The sequence below is a fragment of the Colius striatus genome, chromosome 3 (genome assembly GCF_028858725.1).
Source record: "Colius striatus isolate bColStr4 chromosome 3, bColStr4.1.hap1, whole genome shotgun sequence".
In the NCBI taxonomy this organism is placed as follows: Eukaryota; Metazoa; Chordata; class Aves; order Coliiformes; family Coliidae; genus Colius; species Colius striatus.
In genome coordinates, this window is record NC_084761.1 from 90,184,279 (window position 1) to 90,208,192 (window position 23,914).

General features: G+C 41.2%; 1 protein-coding gene across 5 annotated transcripts in view; it reads right to left on the reverse strand.

Moving 5' to 3' along the window:
* Window positions 1-384: 384 nt before the first annotated feature.
* Window positions 385-23,914, reverse strand: part of SH3BP2 (SH3 domain binding protein 2) — a 42,887-nt gene continuing 19,357 nt past the window's right edge. For 3 of the 5 annotated variants that reach the window (XM_061993698.1, XM_061993699.1, XM_061993700.1), the window contains exons 2-13: window positions 13,800-13,939; window positions 12,632-12,734; window positions 10,044-10,161; window positions 9,386-9,456; window positions 8,929-9,017; window positions 6,971-7,036; window positions 5,840-6,428; window positions 4,689-4,797; window positions 4,280-4,335; window positions 3,772-3,853; window positions 3,460-3,519; window positions 385-3,007 (exon numbers count right to left, since the gene is read on the reverse strand). In XM_061993698.1, the coding sequence (XP_061849682.1) occupies window positions 2,870-3,007; window positions 3,460-3,519; window positions 3,772-3,853; window positions 4,280-4,335; window positions 4,689-4,797; window positions 5,840-6,428; window positions 6,971-7,036; window positions 8,929-9,017; window positions 9,386-9,456; window positions 10,044-10,161; window positions 12,632-12,734; window positions 13,800-13,935 (1,617 nt within the window). In that variant the 5' untranslated portion in view covers window positions 13,936-13,939 and the 3' untranslated portion in view covers window positions 385-2,869. Of the gene's footprint in view, window positions 3,008-3,459; window positions 3,520-3,771; window positions 3,854-4,279; window positions 4,336-4,688; window positions 4,798-5,839; window positions 6,429-6,970; window positions 7,037-8,928; window positions 9,018-9,385; window positions 9,457-10,043; window positions 10,162-12,631; window positions 12,735-13,799; window positions 13,940-19,682; window positions 19,912-23,914 lie in introns of those variants that run through there. The other 2 variants (XM_010199493.2, XM_061993697.1) reach the window with 2 other exon arrangements.

Sequence of the window (23,914 nt, forward strand, 5' to 3'; positions counted from 1 at the left end):
ACGCTGCGGATAACTCGGCTGGTGCGCGGACGCCCAGATGCTCCGATGCAAGTTCGAAGTATATTTTAAGAATCATATCTAAAACTCCGTTACTGTTTAAGAAACCTTCAGATGAGTAATTCTGCTGCTTGGATGAGGAAAGCGAGGCGGCGGCGGCCCGCGTTTGCCCCCCGCGGCCCCGGAGCGCGGCCCGGCGGCACAGCGCGGCCGGCAGGTGTCGCCCCGCGCCGGGCGGCCGTTGGCGCGGCCGAGGGCCCGGCCGGGCCTGGCGCTGCGGGAGGAGCGCTGGCGGGGACCGGCAGGGCGGGCACTCGGCCTGCTAACTGCTGCGGGAGACGAGGTTCCAGCCGCGCCTCTCCTCCCCAGAACAGGCTACACTAGTACGGAGGAGAAGGAGGACTCGGAGGACAGAGCCTGAGTGATGGCAGATTTGTCTGGAAGCCTTCTACCGGCCTGTGGAGGGATGGGGGATCACCAAGCACATCATCATCTCTCTCCTGCCTCGAATTCCGATGTCAGACACACGAACCTGCAAGGCTGTAAGCCTACGGCACTTCTACTTACTTCCCAGAGACAAAATGAAGACTTCAGCCCTCCACCTGCACTCAGGAAACTTGGGAGTGAATGAAGAACGGGTCATTCCCACCTCCAGGCAGGGGCTGATGACTAGAGTGCAGTGTTGCTTGAAGACTGGCTTCCTAAGGGGGCTGAAAACTAATTCTTCGAACTTCACAGTAAGAAGAATCAAGCACTAAGACAACTGCAAAAGCATTAACGAGCACACCCACAAAGTTCAAGAGGACTGCACAAAATTAGGAGAGCTCATATGGAAAGTTTATCCACTTTAGAAATATATACATTTATATAAAAAAGGAAGTTAGCACACAAATTTACATATTTGCACATCTTGTATTACACAGGTAAAGACACTGTTGGGCTTGGTGTTGGATTACAGAAGGATCTTTACAGTTTAAAAATCAAGAGTATACAGCTGCAAAAAAAAAATGTAACCACCTGACTAAGGCCCCAGGGGCAGCAGAATAAGTGTGACTGTCTTGACACAGTGAAGTCCATTCTAGATACTGCAAGAAATTCAAACTGGCTCTGACTTACATATCGCCGTACACCATAATTTTTAAATGCTTTGTTGGCTGAGCTGTCTTTCCAGAGTGGGTCATCTCAGGGAAGTGAGCCACAGGGATGCTCATTTAAAATAAGAGGAACTGGAAAATATCCAATATTCACCAGAATCTGAAATTGAAGTACTACATAGCATTTAACTTACATGCCTAAAATCCAATACAGCAGGAACAGGCATTAAGAGATTGCTGTTGTCTTTGTCTGTAAAAGACAGAGATGGAGTTTCTTGCTGTATTTCCTATATATGATCCTTGTATCACATCTCTAGTAACAAAATTCCTTCCAGGGATTAAATCCTGGTTTATTGTTTTCACAAAGAGAAAACTTTTTATTCTGTAACAGCTTTATGTTTTTGAAGTTTTCTCCTGTTTCAGGAATGACAGTCATTTTAAAAATTATTGCTACAACTCTTGTAAACTTTTTAAAGACCATTGTGACAGCACTTTTGAATCAACTAAGTTACTTAAGTCATTAAAACCAATTTCTCCTCCAAACTAAAATTTAGGAATAGGGTAATTGTGGCATAATTATCAAGTCCTTGGTTTTAGGATATATGTCCCCAAAATATTAGGGAACAAAGGTTACAAGCACTCTGCTGCTCTTTATCATAGGCTAATAGGATGTTAAAACCAGATTTTATTTTGCACTCAAGTTTCGACTGAATAGCAATTACAATAAAGGAAAAATTCCTGGTGATCTACAAACCTGCTCTAGACCATGGCAGTGTGTTTCACCCTTGAACAGAATCACAGAATGGTTGGGGTTGGAAGGCACCTCTAGGCATCATCCAGTCCAACCCCCTGCTAACAGCAGGTCCACCTAGATCAGGTCACACAGGAACACATCCAAAGGGTTTTGAAAGCCTCCAGAGGAGACTCCACACCCTCTCTGGGCAGCCTGTGCCCTCATCCTCACAGCAGTTTTTAAAGCTACTGGGCTTTTTCTTTTTTCACACCCAATAAAAATACCAGTGGCACCTCCCCTGCCAGTTCAGAGCTAAGGAGCAGGGCTCCCACGAAAGCCACATAAGTGTCATTTCGCACCTATCAGAAGTGCACATCATCAGCAATATGTCAGACACCATAACCACACTGGTTGGATAGAACCCTGACACAGGTTACTGCAGGCACTGTGATCAGAAGTTACATTCATGTATGAGGTGGCTTAAAAAACACCCCCACATTTCCTGGTCATCTTTACCTATAGAAAACCAAACTATCTGCATAGTCGCCTTCATTATTTACATGTCAACTATACAAGTAATACAAAACCTCTCAGTTAAGCACCAGTGCTGACTTAAGGAATAATACCTTCAAGTCAGAGTATTTGTATTCCCTGTCACGAGTGACTTCTGACAGACTTTCAGAAGTTTCTCCTTCCCGTGCTTGCTGTGTTCAGGCCACTTCTTTGTCAGTCATGTCCTTGCTGTGTTCGTCCTCCACATTCCAAGATCAGTAATAGCAGCAGGTTCACCCAAGGTGTAGGTATCACAGACAGCTTTCACAGCATCATCAGTTCCCAGCTTTGTAAAAGAAAAGACCATAAAACCCCACTGATCCGGACTGTAAGGTTTTACCAAGAGTTCATCCACTGGAGTTCATATCCAATTCATGCGAGAATGCAGCTGGAACAGACTCGGTTCCTGTGTGCAAACAATGGGATGTCCATATGGAATTGGATGGCAGTGTGCAGCCCATTTGTCCTCACGTCAGTGACTGTGCCAGCCGTGTCACCTTGGTTTGGAGTAACCGTACGGGCTCCGAAGAATCAGGCTGTCGTGACTAGGCAAGATGTGAGTGCTGTAGTATTCGACCAAACTTCCCATGTTTAAAAACATGATGTCTGAATCCAGGTAGAACTTACAATCCTGTTGCAGAACAAACCCATGTGTCGTCATTTACAGGAATTTTTCCAACTTAATGTTTAAAAAACATCCCAAAACATCACCATCAGAACTAAGCAGTTCTTTCAAACAAGCAACTGCTTTGCAAACTAGCCACTTAGGCAATCAAGTCCAAATTCAACTCAGGAACTGAATATTCCTTTAGGATTTGACTGGAGCTGAAATTTAGATGAAAACATTTACAGCTAGCTTGTCTTTTGCACTGTACAGCAACCAGAAAGCCCAGATCTCAGCACTTATCCTAGAGCAGTTTGTAAATCAGCTTATTTTTACTTTCAGTAATGGGAAGAAGTTTAGGCTTCAACTTGTCAGTTGCAATACACAGTCACACACATGCCCACTTCATACACATGAGTGTACAGGAGCTCATCCACATCTACATGCACACAGACCCCCCACACAGTGCAGCCACTCACCTTCTCAAAGATTCTGTAGTTTCTCACTTTTTCTGCCGACTCATCCCATACAACCAATACCTTGAAGAAGAACATGGCAACATACTCAGTCTAGACTAAGTTCTTCTGAGTCAATGTATTGTTAAGGAATTAGTTAAAATCCAGACTAAAACCAACCCCAAAATACCACTGAAGCTACGATAGTGACTGTCTCATATTTTCTTGCTTTAAGGAAAGTGCAAGTCTAAGTTATTAAGTACTTGATCATAGGTAAGATGAAGTGATTTAAGTCAAAAAGAGGTTGAGGGGGCAGATTTAGCAATTGCAAGTTACCTTTCCAGGCTTAGTAGATGAGTTCCTAATGCAATACAATCCATTCTGTGGCTGTCCCCGTGGGCTACTGGCTCTAAATGTCCTACAAACAACACAGGAGTTACACGTCAGCGTTTTCTGACTCGGGTAAGCAAAATGCCTAGATTCTTAAAATCCTTAGGACAAATCTCTGTTTTGGTTGCAATAACTCATAGCACATCATAGCTGAAAGAATTCATGTGAACCAGCAATGCAGCACAGAAGATCTGGCTTTGTCCCATCCAGCTTCCTGGCAGAACAGCCTTCTCCAGCTGGAGCAGAATCCCTTTTGCAAGTAGAATGCATTTCCAGTCATCACATGAGTGCTGAACTAACTCCACTTACAAAGTGATTTCCATGTTACAGGAATTTAAATACTTTTATTGTGTTTTTAAACACAAATTATACTGATCAAAATGACCTTTGGACTACAGTTCAGCACAGGTTTTTTGCAGGACTTCTAAGCAATTGTTTTAAGGTCATATTTTACCTTTCGACTTCGAAGGATTCCGAGGTATTAAGAAATATTGAAGCAGGCAGCCCAACCTGTGAAGAGAAACAAGAAGAAAACAAATCACCATTGAAATTAATGACAAGTCAAATGCTATAACGTGTTATGCAAATAAGCTACAGCCACTGGTAGCTGAATTTAATGGTGATTTAATCTTTATGCCTCCTCTTTCTTTACATGCAATATTAAAACCTAGATTTTCTCAAGACATTCCTTAAACCCTCCCCAAAATCAAAAAAACAACCCAACCAAACCCCCAGCCCCCCACAGCACTGTGTTTTCAGGAAGGGTTTCTTGTTTTCATGTAATAATGGATTGAAAGTGTTCCCCAAAGTATACATAAGGAAAAAAAATGGTCTTTGAGAATGGAGCATCTGCTTGATCTTACCTTTTCATAGTCATCATCAGAATCATCATCAGGTGTTTGTGGTTTGGAGGGTAGTGCTGGTTTTTCAAATGAGAAGCTTCTAAAACTTTGTCCATCAGGTGGTGATCTCCTGGCAGAAAGAGAACAAAAACTGAAGGGCATCTCCTCAGAACAACAGAACACACACATACAGAACACTGAAGGGAAGATCAAGTTTCAGTTTAGCCCTAAAATCACAGCTTAATTTAGGTTGCTTGGACCTCTGCAGAAAGTGGGTCCAGCTAGATCAGGAAGCTGTGTCCAGTCAAGTTTTAAATACCTTTAAGGACAGAGGTTCCACAGCTACTCCACAGCAACCTGTTTCACCATCTGCCTGTGAAAAGTTCTTCCTAATACCTATCTGTAATTTCCAGGTTGTGACTTCTGTCTGTGGCCTCTTATTCTATCACTTCAAACCCGCAAGGTCCTGCTTTGTCTTCTCCATACCCGCTAAAGTAGGTGTAGACAGCAGTAATCTCACATGAGCCTTCCTAAGGCTGAATGTTTCCAGTTCTCTCAGCCTCTTCTCCCATATCATATACCCAAACACCATGGTGGCCTTCCACTGGACTCACTCCAGTGCAGTTTCTTCCTTCTACTGTCTTTAAGGTGTTTATTACTTTCATCTTCAGAGCTGCTAAATGACCCAACAGGCAATAATACCCTTCTGTGATTCGCCACCATAACTAATTCCACATCCTTACTAAAGTTGATCTCGATATAAAATGAATAAATACAAATGAATGAAATACAAAATGAAACACATGTCCTATTTCCATAGAAGCCCAAAATCTTTTTTGTGGTTCATTGAGGTTCTGACATAAAGGATTCTTATTCACTGCCATCAAAGTCTATCAAAGTCTTTAAGGCACTCTTGAAAACAAATTAACTACAAAATTTTGTTGGTTTTTTAATTAATCTACAATGTCTTTCTGAACTATTTCAGAATCTGAACTCAATGCAGAACTTTCAAGTAACCAATACAGAGGCCAAGAAGCACAACACCGAGGAAGAGAGGGATGGTGCAGGGAGGAGAAACAAATGCCAATGTGAATCTGAAAAGCAAGTCTGTCAGCTAGTTACATGTATACACAAAGGAAAGATTTAATGGCTCATTTTATTTGCCTACTTACTGTAACTGGGGACACAAAGCCTTCTCTGGTCTAGGCTTAATTCCAGGGGGCTGGTGGCTTGGCACAGGTGGCTTTGGGAGCACTGGTGGCACAAACAGTCCAGGTTTACCATGTTCTCTCGGCACTTTGGGTTCTGCTGGTTTTTCAGTGAACTGCGACAGTTTGGGTTTGCTGCTTGGTAGCGGAGGAGGAGTTCGAGGGGAAAGGTTTAAGGATTTTAGCTTCTCACATCCTTCCGGAGTAGCAAGAACTTGAGCTAGAGGCAGAGGCTCTGGAAGCAATGAGCAAGATTCTTTGGCACACAGAGGCTTTTTGAAAGGAGGCAGAGGGGGTACAGGGGGCGGCTGTTCACTTGGTCTCCAGCTTGAGGATTGAATCTTCAGATTAGGCTCAGCTCGGCACTGTAACGGGGGTTCTCGCGTGTTTAAGAGTTCCTCTAGTTTGATATCAGGTAAGCTTCTTTTAGGAGGTGGTGGTGGTACTGGCACAGAAGGTTTGCCAGCAAAGGAATTTGCCCTTGATTCCGAGTAGGCAGCTTTTCTGACGTGAGGAACTGGTGGAGGTGGGTAGGCTGGGGGCAGGACCATATCTACAGAAAGAAAACATTCCAAAACCACAACACACTGAGAGGAGATACAGTATGTCAAGAAACAAGACTTTTCAAATTGGGTTTCTATCTGATTTAAGAGATTTCATTGGCATTTGGTCCAATAGTACTCAAAGAGCTGGATTGAACTTGCAGCGCAATTCTGAATGTTGTATGTAGTAAACCCCTGCCTTTTTTATTCAGGCATGGCTCATGGCTGAGCAAAGAGTCTTCCCTGTGCTAAAAATAAAGTATGTCAAAAGCATTAACTCTCCTCCAGACTGATGACCAGTTAACAGGTCCTTTTGCAGGGCAGAAGGGCTGCAAGAACACATGCCCTTAAAAGGCATGTAACACTCCCTACATCCTCTGACCCTACAGATCTCTCAAGACTAGATACCTGTGCATTACTTCAGTTATTCTACCACCTGCAATGCTTTAGGTATGACTAAGGCAAAATTATCATCTGGTATTCTCATGAACATTGCCCTCATTCTGGGCTTTTCATGGGGCCTTTTGTGAAGGGAAGGAAAGAAATCACATACCATCTTTCACTATATCAGAAGTATCTGGCTGCAAGTAAGACTCATCTTCTTCCTCCTGGTCATAATCTGCAGATAAAAATCAATGTGTCAGACTCTGCTAAATACTCCTAGAACCAAGAAACAGTATTGAGCACCTCCTGCTTTTACATAAACAAATGGGGTTTTTGTTTGTTTTCAAAGACACGACAAAACCAGTAAGAATTTTGTTCTACCTCTCTGCTATTTAGAATTGGTGTTTCCTTCAGTTTGGAAGTCAATTAAGAAAGAAAACTATCACTTACAACCATGGGAGATGAACTACACTGCACATTACATTTTTTTTCCATCTTCCAAGTGGAAATTTCCTTTTGGGTGCCACTTTCTAATGTTATAGCCTTCCTGAGCGAAATTCCAACCAGCTGCAGAGACTGAACCACATGGATGCACTGCCAAAACCAGTTGGAGAAAAAAATAATCCCCCAAACCTGTGACACAGAGACATGGATGATTTTGCAATGTGGAATCCTAAGCAAGCCTAGTGATCTACAATTCCTTTGCCTTACTCTAGCAACAAAAAAAAAAAGCACCACTACAAATAGCTTCAACGGTTCCACTGTTGCCTTTAACTAAGTCAGAATAATCAGGACATGAAAAACATGCAGTCATTTCTCACCATTGACCATGAGAGGAGCCTCAAAGGCAACTCATAGTATTTCCACAAAGAAAAATCATTACAAATCAAACAAAAACCTGAAGAAATATCAGTTGTCTTTTCTTATTTTCCTAATGTGAACTCCTGCTTAGCCTCTTAATATAATCATACTGCATACAACCCTCCCCTCCCAGAAACACAGAAGTACGAAACTACAGTCCTACATGAAATGCTGCTTAGTCTCTTTTCCTATGCTTTGCAGCCACTGAACCGGATTTCCTAAGAAGACTCACTCTTGCCTTTTTGTCCTAGTCAGGAAAAACAGTCAGGAATTTCCTTTCAGGAAATGAGAGTACTTGGTTCAATCAACCCTGCCCTTCAAAATCTGAAGGGGCAGATGAGAGAAGGCCTAAGAAGGGAATTGTATATTGAACCTCCAGGTGAGGCTTCTCACATTGCACTTTACTAACCTGTTTCTTGACTAGAAAGTCAGCTGCTGAAATATGTTGTGAATGCCCATCTTACAGGCTTTCTATCATGTCCTTATTTCTAACTCCAACACACTCAGCCCAAACTGCTTACTGTGAAATAACTACAGCAATGAACAGGTATCAAACTTTGATTAAAAAAGCCACTGCTGAGAATGAGATCTTCAGAGCCTTACATTAGAAAGTTATTGAGTTTGAAAGTCACTGAAGAATGTTATCCTATGCATGTCACACAGGTCCATCCTATGCCTAATGGAAGATCTTCCTGAACTGGAGAGTTGATCAGTTCTGTTTCTAAACAGACTACAACACAGATGCAACAACATCCTAATGTGGGTGACTGCTTGTTTTGCAGGGCAGGTGAATTAATTTCACAGTCTACACAGGACATAACTAGCTTGCACAATGTTCTACTGAATTGTTTCCACATATTTTCAGCACATAGTCTAGAGTGACTAATATCCTAAGATCATGATAAAAAATTACCATCAATAATATCATAACAGAGACCATTTTGTATTTCTACACTATGACCTACAGACATGCTCCAAAGCTTTAGCTTTTTGCTAGGTCTACAAACTCCCCAACATGCAGCCTTAATCAAAATTTTCAGTAGTGTTATTAGGATATTGGACACCTCCTTGAAAGACCTGAATGTCTTTTATGGCACCGAATATCTACTTCTGATTTCAAATTACAACAAGCACATAGTTTGCAAAATAAAAAAAGGATTTATAGCTGCAAATTGGATCAGCTTCTTTAAGCTGTGGGAGTAATTCCTGCAGAATCCAGAAGAAATAAGCCAATAAATGTTATTGATCAATGACTAAATTTGTCACCTTCGTTGTCTGCTGAATGATGAGAATACTTGATATCAATGGGACGTTCTACTGAGCCATAGAAACTGTCTGCATCAGAACCAGAGTCACTGCAAAAGACAAGAGAGCACCTTCTGCATCACTGTGCTATGGGTCTTGGGATGGTAAGCATGTCTGTTAGCAGGACTGCAGCACTGGAAAGGAGCATTGGTAAAGCAGAAGCATCTATTCCTGTTTCCCAATTAACAGCAGATATGTTGCTGCTCTCTTAAAAGTTTGTTTTATACAAAGCTAACATTTAAAGTTCTCTAACTCAAAAGATTTAGTTTTGTCTTGGTATTCATTAAGTGATGTATTTTAGAAGGCCTTTCATTCTTGGGCCTTCCTGCACCTGTTTGTATTTAACAGTAAGTTACCTGTAGGTGCAAAGAGCTAGTGCAAAAGGGATAAAAAACAAATAAAGATTAAGGGTTTATACCTGAATTCTGTTACTGTTTCTCTCTTCTCATGGTAGTGATCAATTTCCCTCCTCAAGGATAGCATCCAATTCTAAATAAGAATAAAAATGCAACATTCAACAAGTCCATCTTTAAATCATTAAACAAAGCTGTATCTGTCCTTTGTATGAGCAGAATAACTGTGCCAGGAACCTACATTAAACTAGTATTTATCCATGACTTCATATTGAGAGGACTCAACAGTCAAATGTTTTGACTATCTGAAATGCTATAAGAATGAATTCCAATATTAAGCTTCCAGTTTATGAATTTCAAGGTGTTATTTCTAGAGCCAGATCCTTGTTCATAGCACATTTACAGATGAGAGATTTCACTGAACCATCTTGATACTTTATGAAAGGTTTGACATGCAAACTTTTGTTCCTTGTCTATAAATGAAACAAGGAATATGGAGGAAACCATGCCATCTAATATGTCGCAGCCACTCCCTAAATTACAACTTGAACTCATACTAACTTAATAGTTAAAACTTCAGACATGATTTTCAGAAGAGCCCAAAGAGCTAGATGTACAAATGTCAGTGACAGCTGTGCATCTGGTTCATTTAGATTTTAGAGAAGTCTGAGATTTGCTTTCTGCTTCAAGGAAGATTATATTGCAAAGAAGAAGAAAAGTTACCTTTCTTTCATCTTCAGAAGATGCTGAAAAAAACCACGTCCTGTGCTTCTTGCTAATGTGAACTAACTTGAAAGGAAACACATTGCTTGATGTTGTCTCCTCAGCTGCCCGCATAACCCTGAGAGACACAACCACCAGTACATCAAAATCATCATCCATTAAGTTAATTCTGCCATGCAAGTCATGAAGCTCTGACAGAAAGCAGTTTTACCCACCAGTTTTGCCTTATGGAAACTAACCTCCAAGCCCAGGAAAACACCACAAAAATCCCCCTCCACGCATTCATAGTACTTCTCCATTGAAGTGGCAGAAAAGACAACGCAAGAACGTCGACAGGAGAAAAGGCACTAGGTTAGACCACCAGCCAGACTTATAATTGGATGTTTTGACCTATTCAATGAAGTTTTAATGAACTGCATTCAATCACAAGCTACACACCATGGTAAGCAGTATTTGGGTGCCTGTGATCCTTATTTCAGAAAAGCACAGAGGAGAAATCAAATCACACATTTTCCATGAAAATAAAGGAGACCTAATATTAAAGCCAACTTAATTTTTCCCCTTTTCCCTTATAAACACTTTCTTAAAATTAAAAAGAATATTTTAAACCAAGCATGACTCAACATCTTCCATAAATTGCATTCCATTGGATATGTTTGTTTCTTTTTTATTCCCCCAGAGGAGTCTCATATGGAGAAATTTGTTACACATACAAATTTGGTTGTAAATGCTCACTATAAAGTTCAAGAACAAATGAAGAGAAATAAATCCTAAGACTGTGGATAATCTAAAAGTACAATCTCTAGGATTTACTCAGCAGAAGTCATAAACATATCTATTAATTTTTTTATAATCATTACAAGGACTTGCTTTCTTGTTATTAAACTTGAATTCAACCCTTTTCTCATATAATGCAGTATACTGACCTGATCTAGGTGACCCTGCTTCTGCAGGGGGGTTGGACTAGATGATCCCTAAAGGTCCCTTCCAACCCCTACCATTCTATGATCCTATGATTTCCACAAGTCCTTAATCTTGAGGGAAGATGGGTTTGTAAACGTAGGTAAAAAGATTCTCAGAGACACTTGACTTTTGGTTAGGTACCTAATCAACATATCATTGTTTTGGGAAAAAATATATATATAATCAACAGCCTCAAGCTGCCATTAAAAAACAATGTCAACAGCAAAATAATTTCATAATTATAGATTACAAACTTCATTAGTCCTACTTTTCAAATGGAACTTGTATTCTGCATCTGCCATTGAGGTTTTCTGCACCTGCCCAGTCCAAAACAAAACCACAACAGGAACTCAAAGTTATTTCATTAACGTAATATCCATGTGGGAAATAACCCATGGTGCAGCTGGGATGGCTACTAGCAGTAGGCATCACTATACACTTTGAGTCTATAGTGAACTCTCCAGTCTCAAACCTATAAAGGCTACTGAATGGAAACTGCAAAATGGAAGTCCAGAGAAGCCTTAGAGCGACTTGTTATCAGAAAACCTTATGCAACTACCCAGTTTAAGAAATTCTTGCATAATACTAACCCAGACTTGGTCTCAGTTCCAACCTGGGTCTCTACAAGGCTGCTACAATTCAAATATATAAAAAAGCAACGACAGTCCCTACCACTTACAAATTCCATGGTCTTTTTCACATTAATGTGATTACAGAAGACAGTGTCATGACCAAGTTGCAGTATAAGTTTCTTAAACAAATTAATCTTGAATCTTTAATTAGCACTTGACACTTGAATTCCCACCAAATATGCCATTGTTGAGGTCAGTTAGAAAGCTGTCGCATTCTAACAAAAGATATTTGTCTACTCCAAAAGTCTGAGAACATTATACAGTACAAGAAAAACATACATGTTTAAAAATGCAATAAAACTGCAGTAGTTAGGACCAATACTGTGATATTTCTCTACATCCTCTCTCTCACTAGAGCTTTCTTAGCATCAATTAAAAGAGTAACTTGCTAAAGTTAGGTTAGACTTTTATTAGGCCCTGTACATACGCTGCTCTCAGTCAGGTTCTGATAGCACTGGTTAACCTGAAGGCCCTGTATTATTGCCTTCGACTTAAAAAAGCAAATAAGATTTATAGCAGGCAGTGAAATGAATCAGATTCTTTGCACAGACACTTTTGCATTCTCTCATTTGTCATTCCTGTCATTGATTCAGTCTTGACACTAGTGTTATTGAATCAGTAACTCCACAAATTTTCCTTCCCGATTCCTTTCTGGTTTTGTGATGATCACTGAAATCACTAGGGAACAAAGATCATCTGGCTGAAAGAATCCACATGTATCTGCCCGTGCAAAGTCTGCATTCAGCCAGTAACATGAACAAGCCCATTGCAATTTTAACAGCTTTACTCACTGAATGATACAAGAGGAAGGCTATATACTTGCAAAGCACAGGAAACGCCATACACAACTTGAGAGGAATACACCTCCTGGAATTGGAAATCAATTCTTAAACAACAGATGTGGTTGCATCTAACTTTGTTGAAAGCAAAAACCATAGCCCTCTGCATTAAGTTAGAGGAGCCTGGCTGATAACTAAGTTACTTGGCACTCACCTGTTGTAACCATTCAAAGAAAATGCACCCTGTGGGGATGCAGATGTGCTGCTCTTAAAATAGTAAATACATCCCTCATGGATAATCACAAACCTCAAAGGCCCTGAAAAGATAAAGAAAACAGTAAGCAAAAGATAAATCCAAGAGGCAGTAAGTTAATTAGAAGCTCTCAACTTGGGTAGAATTATTGTTTAATATTTTAGTAATCTTATTAATCACCATAAACAAGCACAAAGGAGGTGAGCAACAGCTTGTTGACAATCTGTCACATGGCAAAGCTGTCCATCTGTCCATTCACTGAGACTGGGCTCAGGGCAGTATCTCCTTCCCTTGCTTGAGAGGCAGCTGATCTGATAACTTCAGGAGCAGCCAGAGGTCTGGCCTCTACCTGTGCTCCTTTGCTAGAAGGGTAAGCTAACTTAAGAACACAACCTAAAACAAAATGGCCACTGGCTACACAAACATATTCAGGTCCATCCAAAGCGCCTACCGTATCTCCCTCTTGTCTTTAACCTCAAGTACATAAAGCTATCAATGAAATTACGGTTTCTGTTCCTTTTTTGAAAGAGTCAACACTCCCTTTATCAAAGGCAGTAATCTTTATCCTTAATTATCTAGGCATAGTTTAAACAGCAATAGTAAATGAACAGCATACAAGTAAATCCAAAATCTTAAGTCTCCTCTGTGTAAACAGACCCTGATTCCAGAAGCAATTACTGGTTTTAAGTACAACCGAATGTTGGCAGTGAGAAAATTTCCATTTCACAAGAGCAGGAGATGGGGATATTTTTCCAGTACAGAGAAACTAAATTGGAAAAAGAAGCTGAGTGCTAATCTCCTTTAGAAAATAATATTCAGCATTGACACACATCCAAGGAATCTGTTTCTGTCTTTAAAAATCTTACTTGTGAAGGACTTGATAAGAGAATGAACATGCTAAAAGAATATCAATCACAACATTTATCATCTAAGATTTACAGTTCCAAAGCAATTAAAGGAAATTCTTTAACATGGGTCTTTCAAGTGTATGTTCCAGTAAAACTGTGATCTGGTACAGACAAAGTGGAACAACAGCTTCATTAGATAGCCTGCTAACATGAAATGTGTTAAATGCCCCAGAGGCAAGCATTTAAACCATTTAATTTAGTTAATACCTCATTCAACTTACACTTCAAGATCTGCAGTTGGGTGCCTCCCTTTTTGTGAAGATACCCCGATTTGGTCACTCCTCCAGGCATTGTCAACAGGTTTTGTGCTCCAATTGCCTTCATTGGGACTGGCCAGACTTGCTCCTGGGAGGCCATCGTTCTGCAATTTAGAATCATGAAAAACAGCTTAAAGCTTCAGTTTTACTTCAAGAAATAAGTACTGAGAAACAAAATGTGTTTCCTTAAACGAGTTTTCCAAACAACTAACGTGGTTCAGCAGTCAAGTATGTGGCACAGACGGGTATTCATAGATTCCAGGAAGTTTGTAGGGTACTAAAAACCATGGTGCAAAAAGTCCCAGTTTATTTTTGTACAGCTCTCAAAAGTGACTGACACTTGTCAAAAAATGGAGGAGCACTTAGTGACTGTTACTGAAGCCCTTGTATTTTAAAAACACTCCAGATAACACTGTGAGACTTAGTCAGGTGACTAGCAAGAAAAATCAGTTTCTTCCCCAAAGTTCTATACCAACCACCTATATACAATGCAATTTTCTTAATAATGAGGGTAGCAACAGTCATATTTTAGTAACTGCAGTATGCAATACTACTTACTCCCTATTTTTACATGTTTTATTCTGAATGACAGCATATCTCATACTGGATGTCCCATGTGACAGCACCCTGTGCAACTGAAGTTCACCTCAGATTGCTGCAAGCTTCCACTGAATTCATACACCCACAATCAATGCCATGCTCCACCGAGCACCTTTGCACTCCTTCTGTTGACAACTTAAACAAGTTATCAAAAAAAGTAGTTTCTGCAGTGGCAGTTTTTCCTGTCCAATATATATCACTATGAGACCTTTCTTTTTTCAACTGTAACAGATTTAGGCTAAAAAAATCCTACTTTGTAATGCAGAAAAGAAATCATGCAGGAACTGAATGGGAAGTTTGACCTAGACATAAAAGGGTTTGTTCTCCTCAAATGTAAGGCTGGAGACCTTTGCTGGTAAGAGGCAAACTAATAGAGCTCCAGTTAATTAGTTTCTGATAAAGGAACGATGGTTTAGAACTAAAATGTTCTTAGTGGTGGACTGAAATACAGTGGGTCCTGTTTGCTTCCCCTTTCCCCAAAAGGGATTGTAATGGAAGCTAACAGTGCAGGAACCCAAGAACATGCAGTACAACACTCCTACCCAAGCACTAGTCTCACCAGGCATACTGAAGAGAATGAGCAAGTGATAGAGTTTTGCAACAACAGGGTACATTCCCACCACATGCGAGTTCGGACCAACAAATGCAACTCAATTCATCTTTCAGTAGATCAGTTTAGGATTTAGACCTAACTGCTTGCCTTTTGCTGATGATTTGGAATCTCCCAGTAATTTCTACTGGGAGAGTTTAAACTTAATTAAATTCTCCAGGCAGCCTAGAAAACTCAAAGAAAGGTTTTAATCCTCGGTGTTATGAAACAGGCACAAGCAGAGAAGACAAGATCCAAGGCTCTCAGAAGGTTCCCACGGCAGACACTGCAAGGCACCACGGTCTCCTGGTTTTCCTCCAGGACCTTCTTCCTCACCAGAAGGTAAGTTACTTTTGCTGTATTCTGCTACAGCCATCCTTCTGCTATTTCCTCTCTGTTCTTATTATATGATCAAGATCTTTCCCAGCTAAGTTGTTCCTTCCTCCTCTCCTCCCTGACAATGAATTTCCTAGCAACAGCAATGTGATAACAGGTCCAAGAAAGGCCTATACACAGATACTGTAAGCTATCTTGCAGAAAAGTCCAAGTGAGGGAAATGGAGAGCGTTAACCAGCTGGCTGCTGACGGCAAACCACACTGCAGTACTGCTACAAGCGATTTCCTTGAAATGAGGAATGCAAAGGCAAGTCCCTGGGCTAATTTTTTCTTTTAATAACAGGCACATTCAAACATTATAAATTAAGTTATGATGAAGATGTTTCCGTCTGTTCCTAGTTATATTCTGAAAAAAGATTAAGGAAAAATGGAATATTTTATTCACACAAGTATTTTCTTGAACACTAACTCTAATGTTAGTCATTCATCCATTTCAAGGCTGTTATGGGCCTTTAAATCCTGTGTGCTTTTACTGCAAAGAACAGAAGAAGAAAGGACTTAAGCACCTAGTCTTTGGTCTGAAACTTTCAGTGCTACATACTTTGGTTGAAAACATTTCAGAAGAGGCAGAGTTAAATGCCTCAGGGAGGTTATCCAAAAAGCCCAGTAGGCTGAGATTTATTGGAAGCCAATGCCAAACACTGGGGACAAAGGTATCCCACCTTGGGTAAACACAGAAAACAGAAATATTTGATTAGCCCACGCTGACCTCCTGCATGGGAATAGACTAGCTGGACTACTCACTAAATCATGCCTGGATGAGACGTTATCTCCTTTCCTCGAAAAGCCAGAATATCAGGTAAACAGAAAAAAACCACCATGGAAATAGAGGAGCAAGGAGGGGGAAGAAAAACCTAGTTCTACAGTGTGATGACTACAGGATTTCACTAAGGGAAAAGGAAGAGCAAAGTATCAGGTTCTGCTTCCTCTGTCCATGATCATTTCTTGCTTTTAACTATTCACTATGAAACAATCCTGAAAGTGGAGACCAGACCTCCGAACTTCTCATCACAGCTAAGTGAATGAAAGCAGATATGGCTGAACTCCACACAACCATGTATGCATTATACGAGCTAAAGAGCCCACCAAATGTACCAGGCCTGTCAATAGATCTAGAGCCTGCTCTGCTAATTTTCTGTCTCTCGTGACTTATAGCACTCCCCATCACATCTGAAGGCTTCTCAGGCACTTTCATTTGTAGACACATATGGAGGACTTTGGTATTCTGAACTGAAACGTTTGAGCTGGGCCTCTAAAATCCATTTAAGATCTTTGAATCTAGTCCCAAGTAGACTTTTCTTCTTTTTTGTTGTCACTACAAAACAACTCTGAAAGGACACTAGGTGCTTTTCTTCTTCAAGCTGCTGAGAAACCTGTCAAAACAATGTAACTGCAGGATCTTTACTGGAGCGGTGGCTGGAGGGAGAAGCTGATGCTCTTAAAGATTTTTTTGATCTTAGCATCTACAGTATAATAGCCTTTAGCTCACTGAAATGGTTCCTTTCACTCTTAATATTCCTCTTACAATTTTTGAAGAACAAATCAATGTTGTATGAGCAAGTATACACGATAGCAATCACTCAAGTCACTGTGGAGCCTGTCAGCTCCCCTATCACCAAAACCAGAAGGATACTTCCAAGTTGTTTCTTATGCAGTTACATTCTTGCACTACAAGGCTAGTGCTAGTTTATTGTGCTTCAATATTTTTCTAATACTAAGATGCTATAATTCCTATAGGATATCACAAACCAAAGGCACAAGAAAGCTCTCCTTGCTACCGACATCCTCACAGTAATTCTCCTCAGAAGGTGTTGAACCATCACAGGCACCACATATACAAAAAAGGCTGTTCTCATTGATGTCCTATGACAGGACAAGGGGCAATGGGTAGAAGCTGGAACACAAGAGGTTCCAAAGAAACACAAGAATAAACTTCTTCACTGTTCAGGTGATGGAGCACTGGAACAGGTTGCCCAGGTGGGTTGTGGAGTCTCTTCCTCTGGGGACATTCCAAACTCACCTGAACGAGTTCCCGTGTGACCTACTCCCAGGTGGTCCTGTTCTGGGTTGGACTAGATGATCTTTTGAGATCCTTTCCAACCCTTGATTCTGTGATAAGCAAAGGTCCTCTATGGAGCTGACAGTGAAGTTAACAGAACCACTAAGTGCAGCCAGAGTCAAATCATGCTCTCTTTGTCGCTAGTCCTCTATTAAAACAGCAGGTAACATAACTCATGTACTGTTTTGTGCAAGCTTCTGGTAACATCAACACACATTATTCTTCTTTCTGCTCCCCAGGAGACTAGATGTATATTTTTAAATGAAGTTTTCCATCAAGTTTTCCCCAAAGCCATCCACTGAACTACCACCAAAGTGAACCTTCTGAACAGGACAACAGTGAAAGGCCTCACATCACTTTGTTTCTCTGATGGTCCCCATGACAATTCCTGTGCGACCTGATCTAAGTGGACAAGCTTTTGCAGGGGGGTTGGACTAGCTGACTTCTAAAGGTCCCTTCCAACCCCTATGGGGGTTGATTCTATGCCTATGAGGGAGATGATAGACCTTAAAGTGTAGAAGGAGAAATGGAGGAACAGCAGTTTGTAATATTTGCTCCAACGTTCAACAGTGCTCTTGGGAAGACAGAACAGTGCAGTTCACACTCGGGAGGATACAGAGCTTATACATGAACCACTGTAATTTCTTCATCTATCCAAACTGCTCTGCCAGATTGAAAACCAGACCAATTTGGAATGTATTCTTAATGTATCAATAAAGTCAGTCTGAGTCCATCACGAGTATATTTTTCTCAAACACCATCACAAAGAACTGCTCTTTGTTTTTCAAGTACCATGAGAGTCACAGCAGCATGAAAAAACGTGAAACCACACACTTCATTGTGCAACCCAGATAATGCCAGTGTGATGTAGATCTTTCTTCTGAATCATAACAATACTGTTACAAAGCCCAAACTCTAAATGGAGTAGAGCTCTGTTATTGTGTAGTATGCAAATATATACATCTGTGAAGCAATTTTAACCTATTCCCCTCTCATTGAGCATATGTGGAAGAGCTAGACTGGAGACTAGGGCATAATTTTACAGGCCAAAATTCCCTCCACAAGTAAAAACAAACTTCTGCCACATTAAAAATCTGGATTACATTAGAGAAGATCACTTATCCGCTTTGGCCTTAAGAGCTATTGGCGTTCAGCCCAATTAAAGCAAGTACAAGCTGACTCAACTAAGGATTGCATCCTGGAAGAGCCATGAGTCCTCAGTGCTTGCTTAACTCCAGCAGAACATATGGCAAATGTGATCATCTCCACATCTTACACTATATAGGCGTACAAACACATTACTCTGGTCTCCAAAACTGCAGCTGCCAAAAGCTGTATAAAGTTCTTGCTCTTTATAATAATATTTATGGTTTGTCCTGAAGCCCAGTTTGGTCATGCTGAAAGCAAATAAAAAACAGCCTCCAAAGCTGCAGTACAAAAATTAAACCTGATCTGAATTTCTCTTTTGAAAGTAGAACCTAGCAAACCCAAGATGCTAGTTTCCTTCTCAATATAACTGACCTATAACAGTACACACAGAACATACAACTAACAGAAATCATTGCATTCCTTGTAAAAGGTAGAGGAAGACTGAAGTTGTAGTCTCTACAAAAAGCTTAACCAAAAAGAAGACAGCATTACATACAGCAAAACTGTAAATCAAAAGCTCCCCCAATGTGCTCTCAGCAATTCTGAACAAAAACCAGTTCTCCAACCATCTAAACATTTACCATCTATTCTTAGAACTGCTTTCTGCAATTTTTTTGGATCTCTTTTCCATTTATTAACCACTCTCTAGTACTTCTGACATACTCTTGCATAGCTCTCCTACTTTTTTGGTTGCACATTCCATTTCCTAACACTTCTAACAGCCCTTTTCACAATAGTCTCTCAGAAGGATTAATAGTGCAGTACAAACACAGTGAACTCAAATCTTACAGGACAAAAGGGAACAGAGAAATAAGCCTGACTGAAATACACTCTTGTAAGTAAGTTTACTCAGTTTAACTTGGTTCAACTTGCTTTTCATTTCTGGCAAACTTTTTCAACCAACACTTGTCTCATTTCTTCCCCTTTCTTTACCCTTGAATTTGCTACATGACTTAAAAGTATTTTACCCCAGACACCATACTCTTAGTTTTCCTCCACTCTCTGCCTAAAAGAGCAAACATGACAGAAGTACAAGCCACAGACACAGACTAACCTGGTGACCGTGCCTGATCGACACATAGTTTTTCTGCTGACAGTTTCACCGAATGATTGTTTCCTCTGGGATGACAAAGCCATTAATAACTTGTGACCCCTCTCAGGCATGACAGGAACATCTCGGTACTCCCAGTTCTTTGTAAGAGAAGGTTGAAAGCTGTGTGTGGTAGCTGCTGTATGCTCAGCACACAAAAGGAAAAGAAGCCCTGCCACAACTGCTCGTGCATCTGCACTGCACCGTGGCCAAAAGGGACGTCTCGGCAATGACTTGTTTCCTTTGTTACTTCCTGTTTCCCCCAGAGTTAGTGGGCAGCACTAACTATCATTGTCAGGCTTCCCAACTTCCCAGAGAGGTTATAAATCAAACCCTGTATACCTCAAACAGCTGTCAGAGGCCAGCCTGAAAGCAGAGGGGATTTTCCAATGCTCACTCGCTTCTTTCTTGCCTTTCAATCAAATACTTTCTTACAGGAAAAAAAGAAAGTCGTCCTTTTTCCTTACAGCATGCTCAAGCTCTGTCACAGGCAGAAGCACAGCGCAGAAATGCTGTCTGTGCTTCTGAAGAGCCCATGCTTCATGTACTTGCACTGCACCACAGAGCCATAAGTATTTCATCTGTTTTCTTCCCCATAGCTGGAGCTTGTCCTTCCCTCTTCAATGCAAGACATCAAAACCAGCCCTTTTGAAAAACTGTGCAGCATATACATGTTTTAGAGCAAGCCTTGCCTGTACATTTGACACTACACAAGCCATGGCAGGCATTAAAATTCAAAGCCAAGAGGCTCCCCATGCAAGGGCAACAATTCTACAGGACAAGTGTCACCAACTGATGATCAGTAACTGACATTGATTGACATTTGTTTTCATCTGGAGCTCTTAAAAAGATTGAAGTGTTCCACTGACTTTGGAATTAACACCTAAAGCTAGAAAGTTCCAATAAGAAAGAAACAAGTAGCAAGTTTCAGAAGGATGGACAAAATCTACATGCACAAATACACTCAGTAGAGCCTACTTCACCTATTTTTTGGGAAATGGATGTGAATCTGTACTCCAGAACAGAAAGAAGAAGTTTCGATATAACATCTTTTGGTTTTGTGAACTACCCAACAGTCAAAACACAGAAGAACATAGTATTTCAGATACTATCTGTGGCTGTAACAGCTACAAAAGTAACTCTCAGTCTTCACTATAGGGCACCCATTTGCACTCCCCCCATAGCCAGGCTATAGAGGAAGGGGAAGCAAACCATGAATACCACACACCTGTTGTAAGCTAAAAACGTCAGAATATCAACACAAAATCTCTTTGTTCTTTAAGAATCAATACCCAGTTGTCCCAGCGGCTTAATTAACAGGTCATTCACATGGAAGAGATTTAAAGACTATATCTCAGCAGTCTGTCAATTAAATTCTCTTGCTTTATCTGCTACTATATCAGTCACCAATTTAGACTTCAAGCCTTAACACAGAATGCTTTAAAGCATCTTTATCCCCCAAGTTCTTTACTATCTACACATCCTCTCTAAGCTTGCACTACCATCTTTGCAACCTCAGTTAAAAGCTATGTCAAAGTGACAGCATTTGAACATTGAAAAAAAAAGTAGTTCCTCTTTCCCTTTTCTAGCCTGACATACTAAGTCTTAGTTTCCCCCCCAAAACTCTTCAGCTGTAATACCATGCTCTTTAGTCTCAACAGTCTTATTTTGATTACACTGCATTTATGTAACATACATTCCTCTAGCACTGCTTTTCCACTCTAACCTTTCTGATGCTGTCCTCTCCCTTTCTTCACTTAAGCACTCAGAAATACAGGATTTTTCATTTCAACTTCCAAGATCCCTTTTTGATTTGTCTGGTGATTTCCAACACCATCAAGATGGTCACAGACTTGGAACTGAAGCCATTTCACATACGCACACGCAGATGCTGGTATTCCACTGAGGAACAACTACTAAATTATAGATGTTTCATAGATTTGGAAGAATGAAAATTCATCTCAACTTTCTAGACCAAATATCAATCAGAAGGGTTATGTTTCAAAATTACACATAAAGAGTCCTAGGAGACATGAAACTTTCATGGATTTGATTAACATGCCTGTCAGGGAAGTGAAAGAGTATTAAACACATCCTTCTTCACAAGGCAAAATTCTGTCTTGCAAGGAACTCTGGAATGTGGTTTTCACACCACTAACCTTAGTTTGTCCCCACAAAATAAGCAGTGAGAAGCAGCCTTGCACCAAACTAGCCTAGGGAGAATTTCACTCAAAAGGAGTTATTTCTGAAGTGTTAGGAACCTACACTTGGACTTCATTGCAGTAGGGTCACTGTCTGTGGAAGTCAGTCATCTATCTCTGCCCTTGTTAGGAGTGGCTCTTTCTCCCAGTCAAAAGCAATTCTACTTGTCTTTAGTTAACAGAAAGCACGAACAATACACATCTAGCACTATGCTGTCCTTGCCAGTATGAATTCATTAATGTGGCCAAAGGGGTGAGTTGCTTCAGCAGCAAGAGCTTCCTCTTGCTGACCAATTTACAGGAAACTGCAAGAATGGACTGTAAATAAAAGCAGTGTAAGAAAAGCACAGTCAGAGGCAAGGCAGAAAAATTAACAAAGCAACAAAAAGCATTTTAAACAGCATGAAAAGCACTTTCCTTCAGCTGCAGCAAGTAGTCAGCTCAATGCTCAAGTTCTACTCAGAGTAACATAAGAGTTCCTACATTATATATTTCCATAAAAGCCTACAGCATACTAAGGCATTAAAGAAAGCCACATCCTGATCAAGTTTTACAGACTTTAATAAGTTTGAATCAGGACTAGACTATTATGAGTTTTATTATTTTATGAAGTCTATCACAGAGGACTAGTGAGGTGCCTGATGACTGGAAAAATGCCAGTGTCACGCCAGTCTTCAAAAAAGGCAAGGAGGACCTGGGAAACTACAGGCCAATCAGTCTCACCTACATCCCTGGAAAGGTGATGGAACAACTCATCCTGGATGCCATCTCAATATACTTGAAGGAAAAGATGGTAATCAGGGGGAGTCAACATGTACTCACCCAGGGGAAATCCTGTTTGACCAACCTGATAGCCTTCTACGAGTGCATAACCGGCTGGCTAGATGAGGGGAGAGCAGCGGATGTCATCTACTTTGACTTAAGCAAGGCTTTTGATACCCATAACATCCTCATCAGAAAGCTCAAGCAGTGTGGCTTGGATGAGTGGACAGTGAGGTGGATCGAGAGCTGGCTGAATGACAGAGCCCAGAGGGTGGTGATCAATGGCACAGAATCGAGTTGGAGGCCTGTGGCCAGTGGAGTTCCACAGGGATCGGTTCTGGGGCCAGTCTTGTTCAACATCTTCATCAACGACCCGGATGAGGGGACAGAGTGTACCCTCAGCAAGTGCCTTGATGACACCAAACTGGGAGGACTGGCTGATTCCCCAGAGGCTGTGCTGCCATTCAGCGGGATCTCGACCAGCTGGAGAGGTGGGCAGAGAGGAACCTCATGAGGTTCAACAAGGACAAGTGCAGAGTCCTGCACCTGGGGAGGAACAACCCCATGCACCAGTACAGGCTGGGGATTGACCTGCTGGAGAGCAGCTCTGCAGAGAGAGACCTGGGAGTGCTGGTTGATAATAAACTAAAGTCAAGCCAGCAATGTGCCCTCGTGGCCAAGAAGGCCAATGACATCCTGGGATGCATCAAAAAGAGTGTGGCCAGCAGGTTGAGGGAGGTTCTTCTCCCCCTCTACTCTGCCCTGGTGAGGCCTCATCTAGAGTCCTGTGTCCAGTTCTGGGCTCCTCAGCTCAAGAGGGACAGAGAACTGCTGGAGAGAGTCCAGCACAGGGCCACTAAGATGATCAAGACACTGGAGCATCTTTCACACGAGGAAAGGCTGCGGGAACTGAAGCTGTTTAGTCTGCAGAAGACTGAGGAGGGAATTCATGAGTACTTGCAAGTATTTGAAAGGTGGATATCAAGGGGATGGGGCAACACTTTTTTCCATAGTGTCCAGTGATAGGACAAGGGGTAATGGGATGAAGCTGGAACACAAAAAGTTCCATTTAAACATAAGAAAAAACTATTTCACTGTTGAGGTGAGGGAGCCCTGGCACAGGCTGCCCAGGGAGAGTGTGGAGTCTCCTTCTCTGGAGGTTTTCAAAACCCATCTGGAGGTGTACCTGTGTGACTTGATCTAGGTGAACCTGCTTGAGCCGTGGCGGTTGGA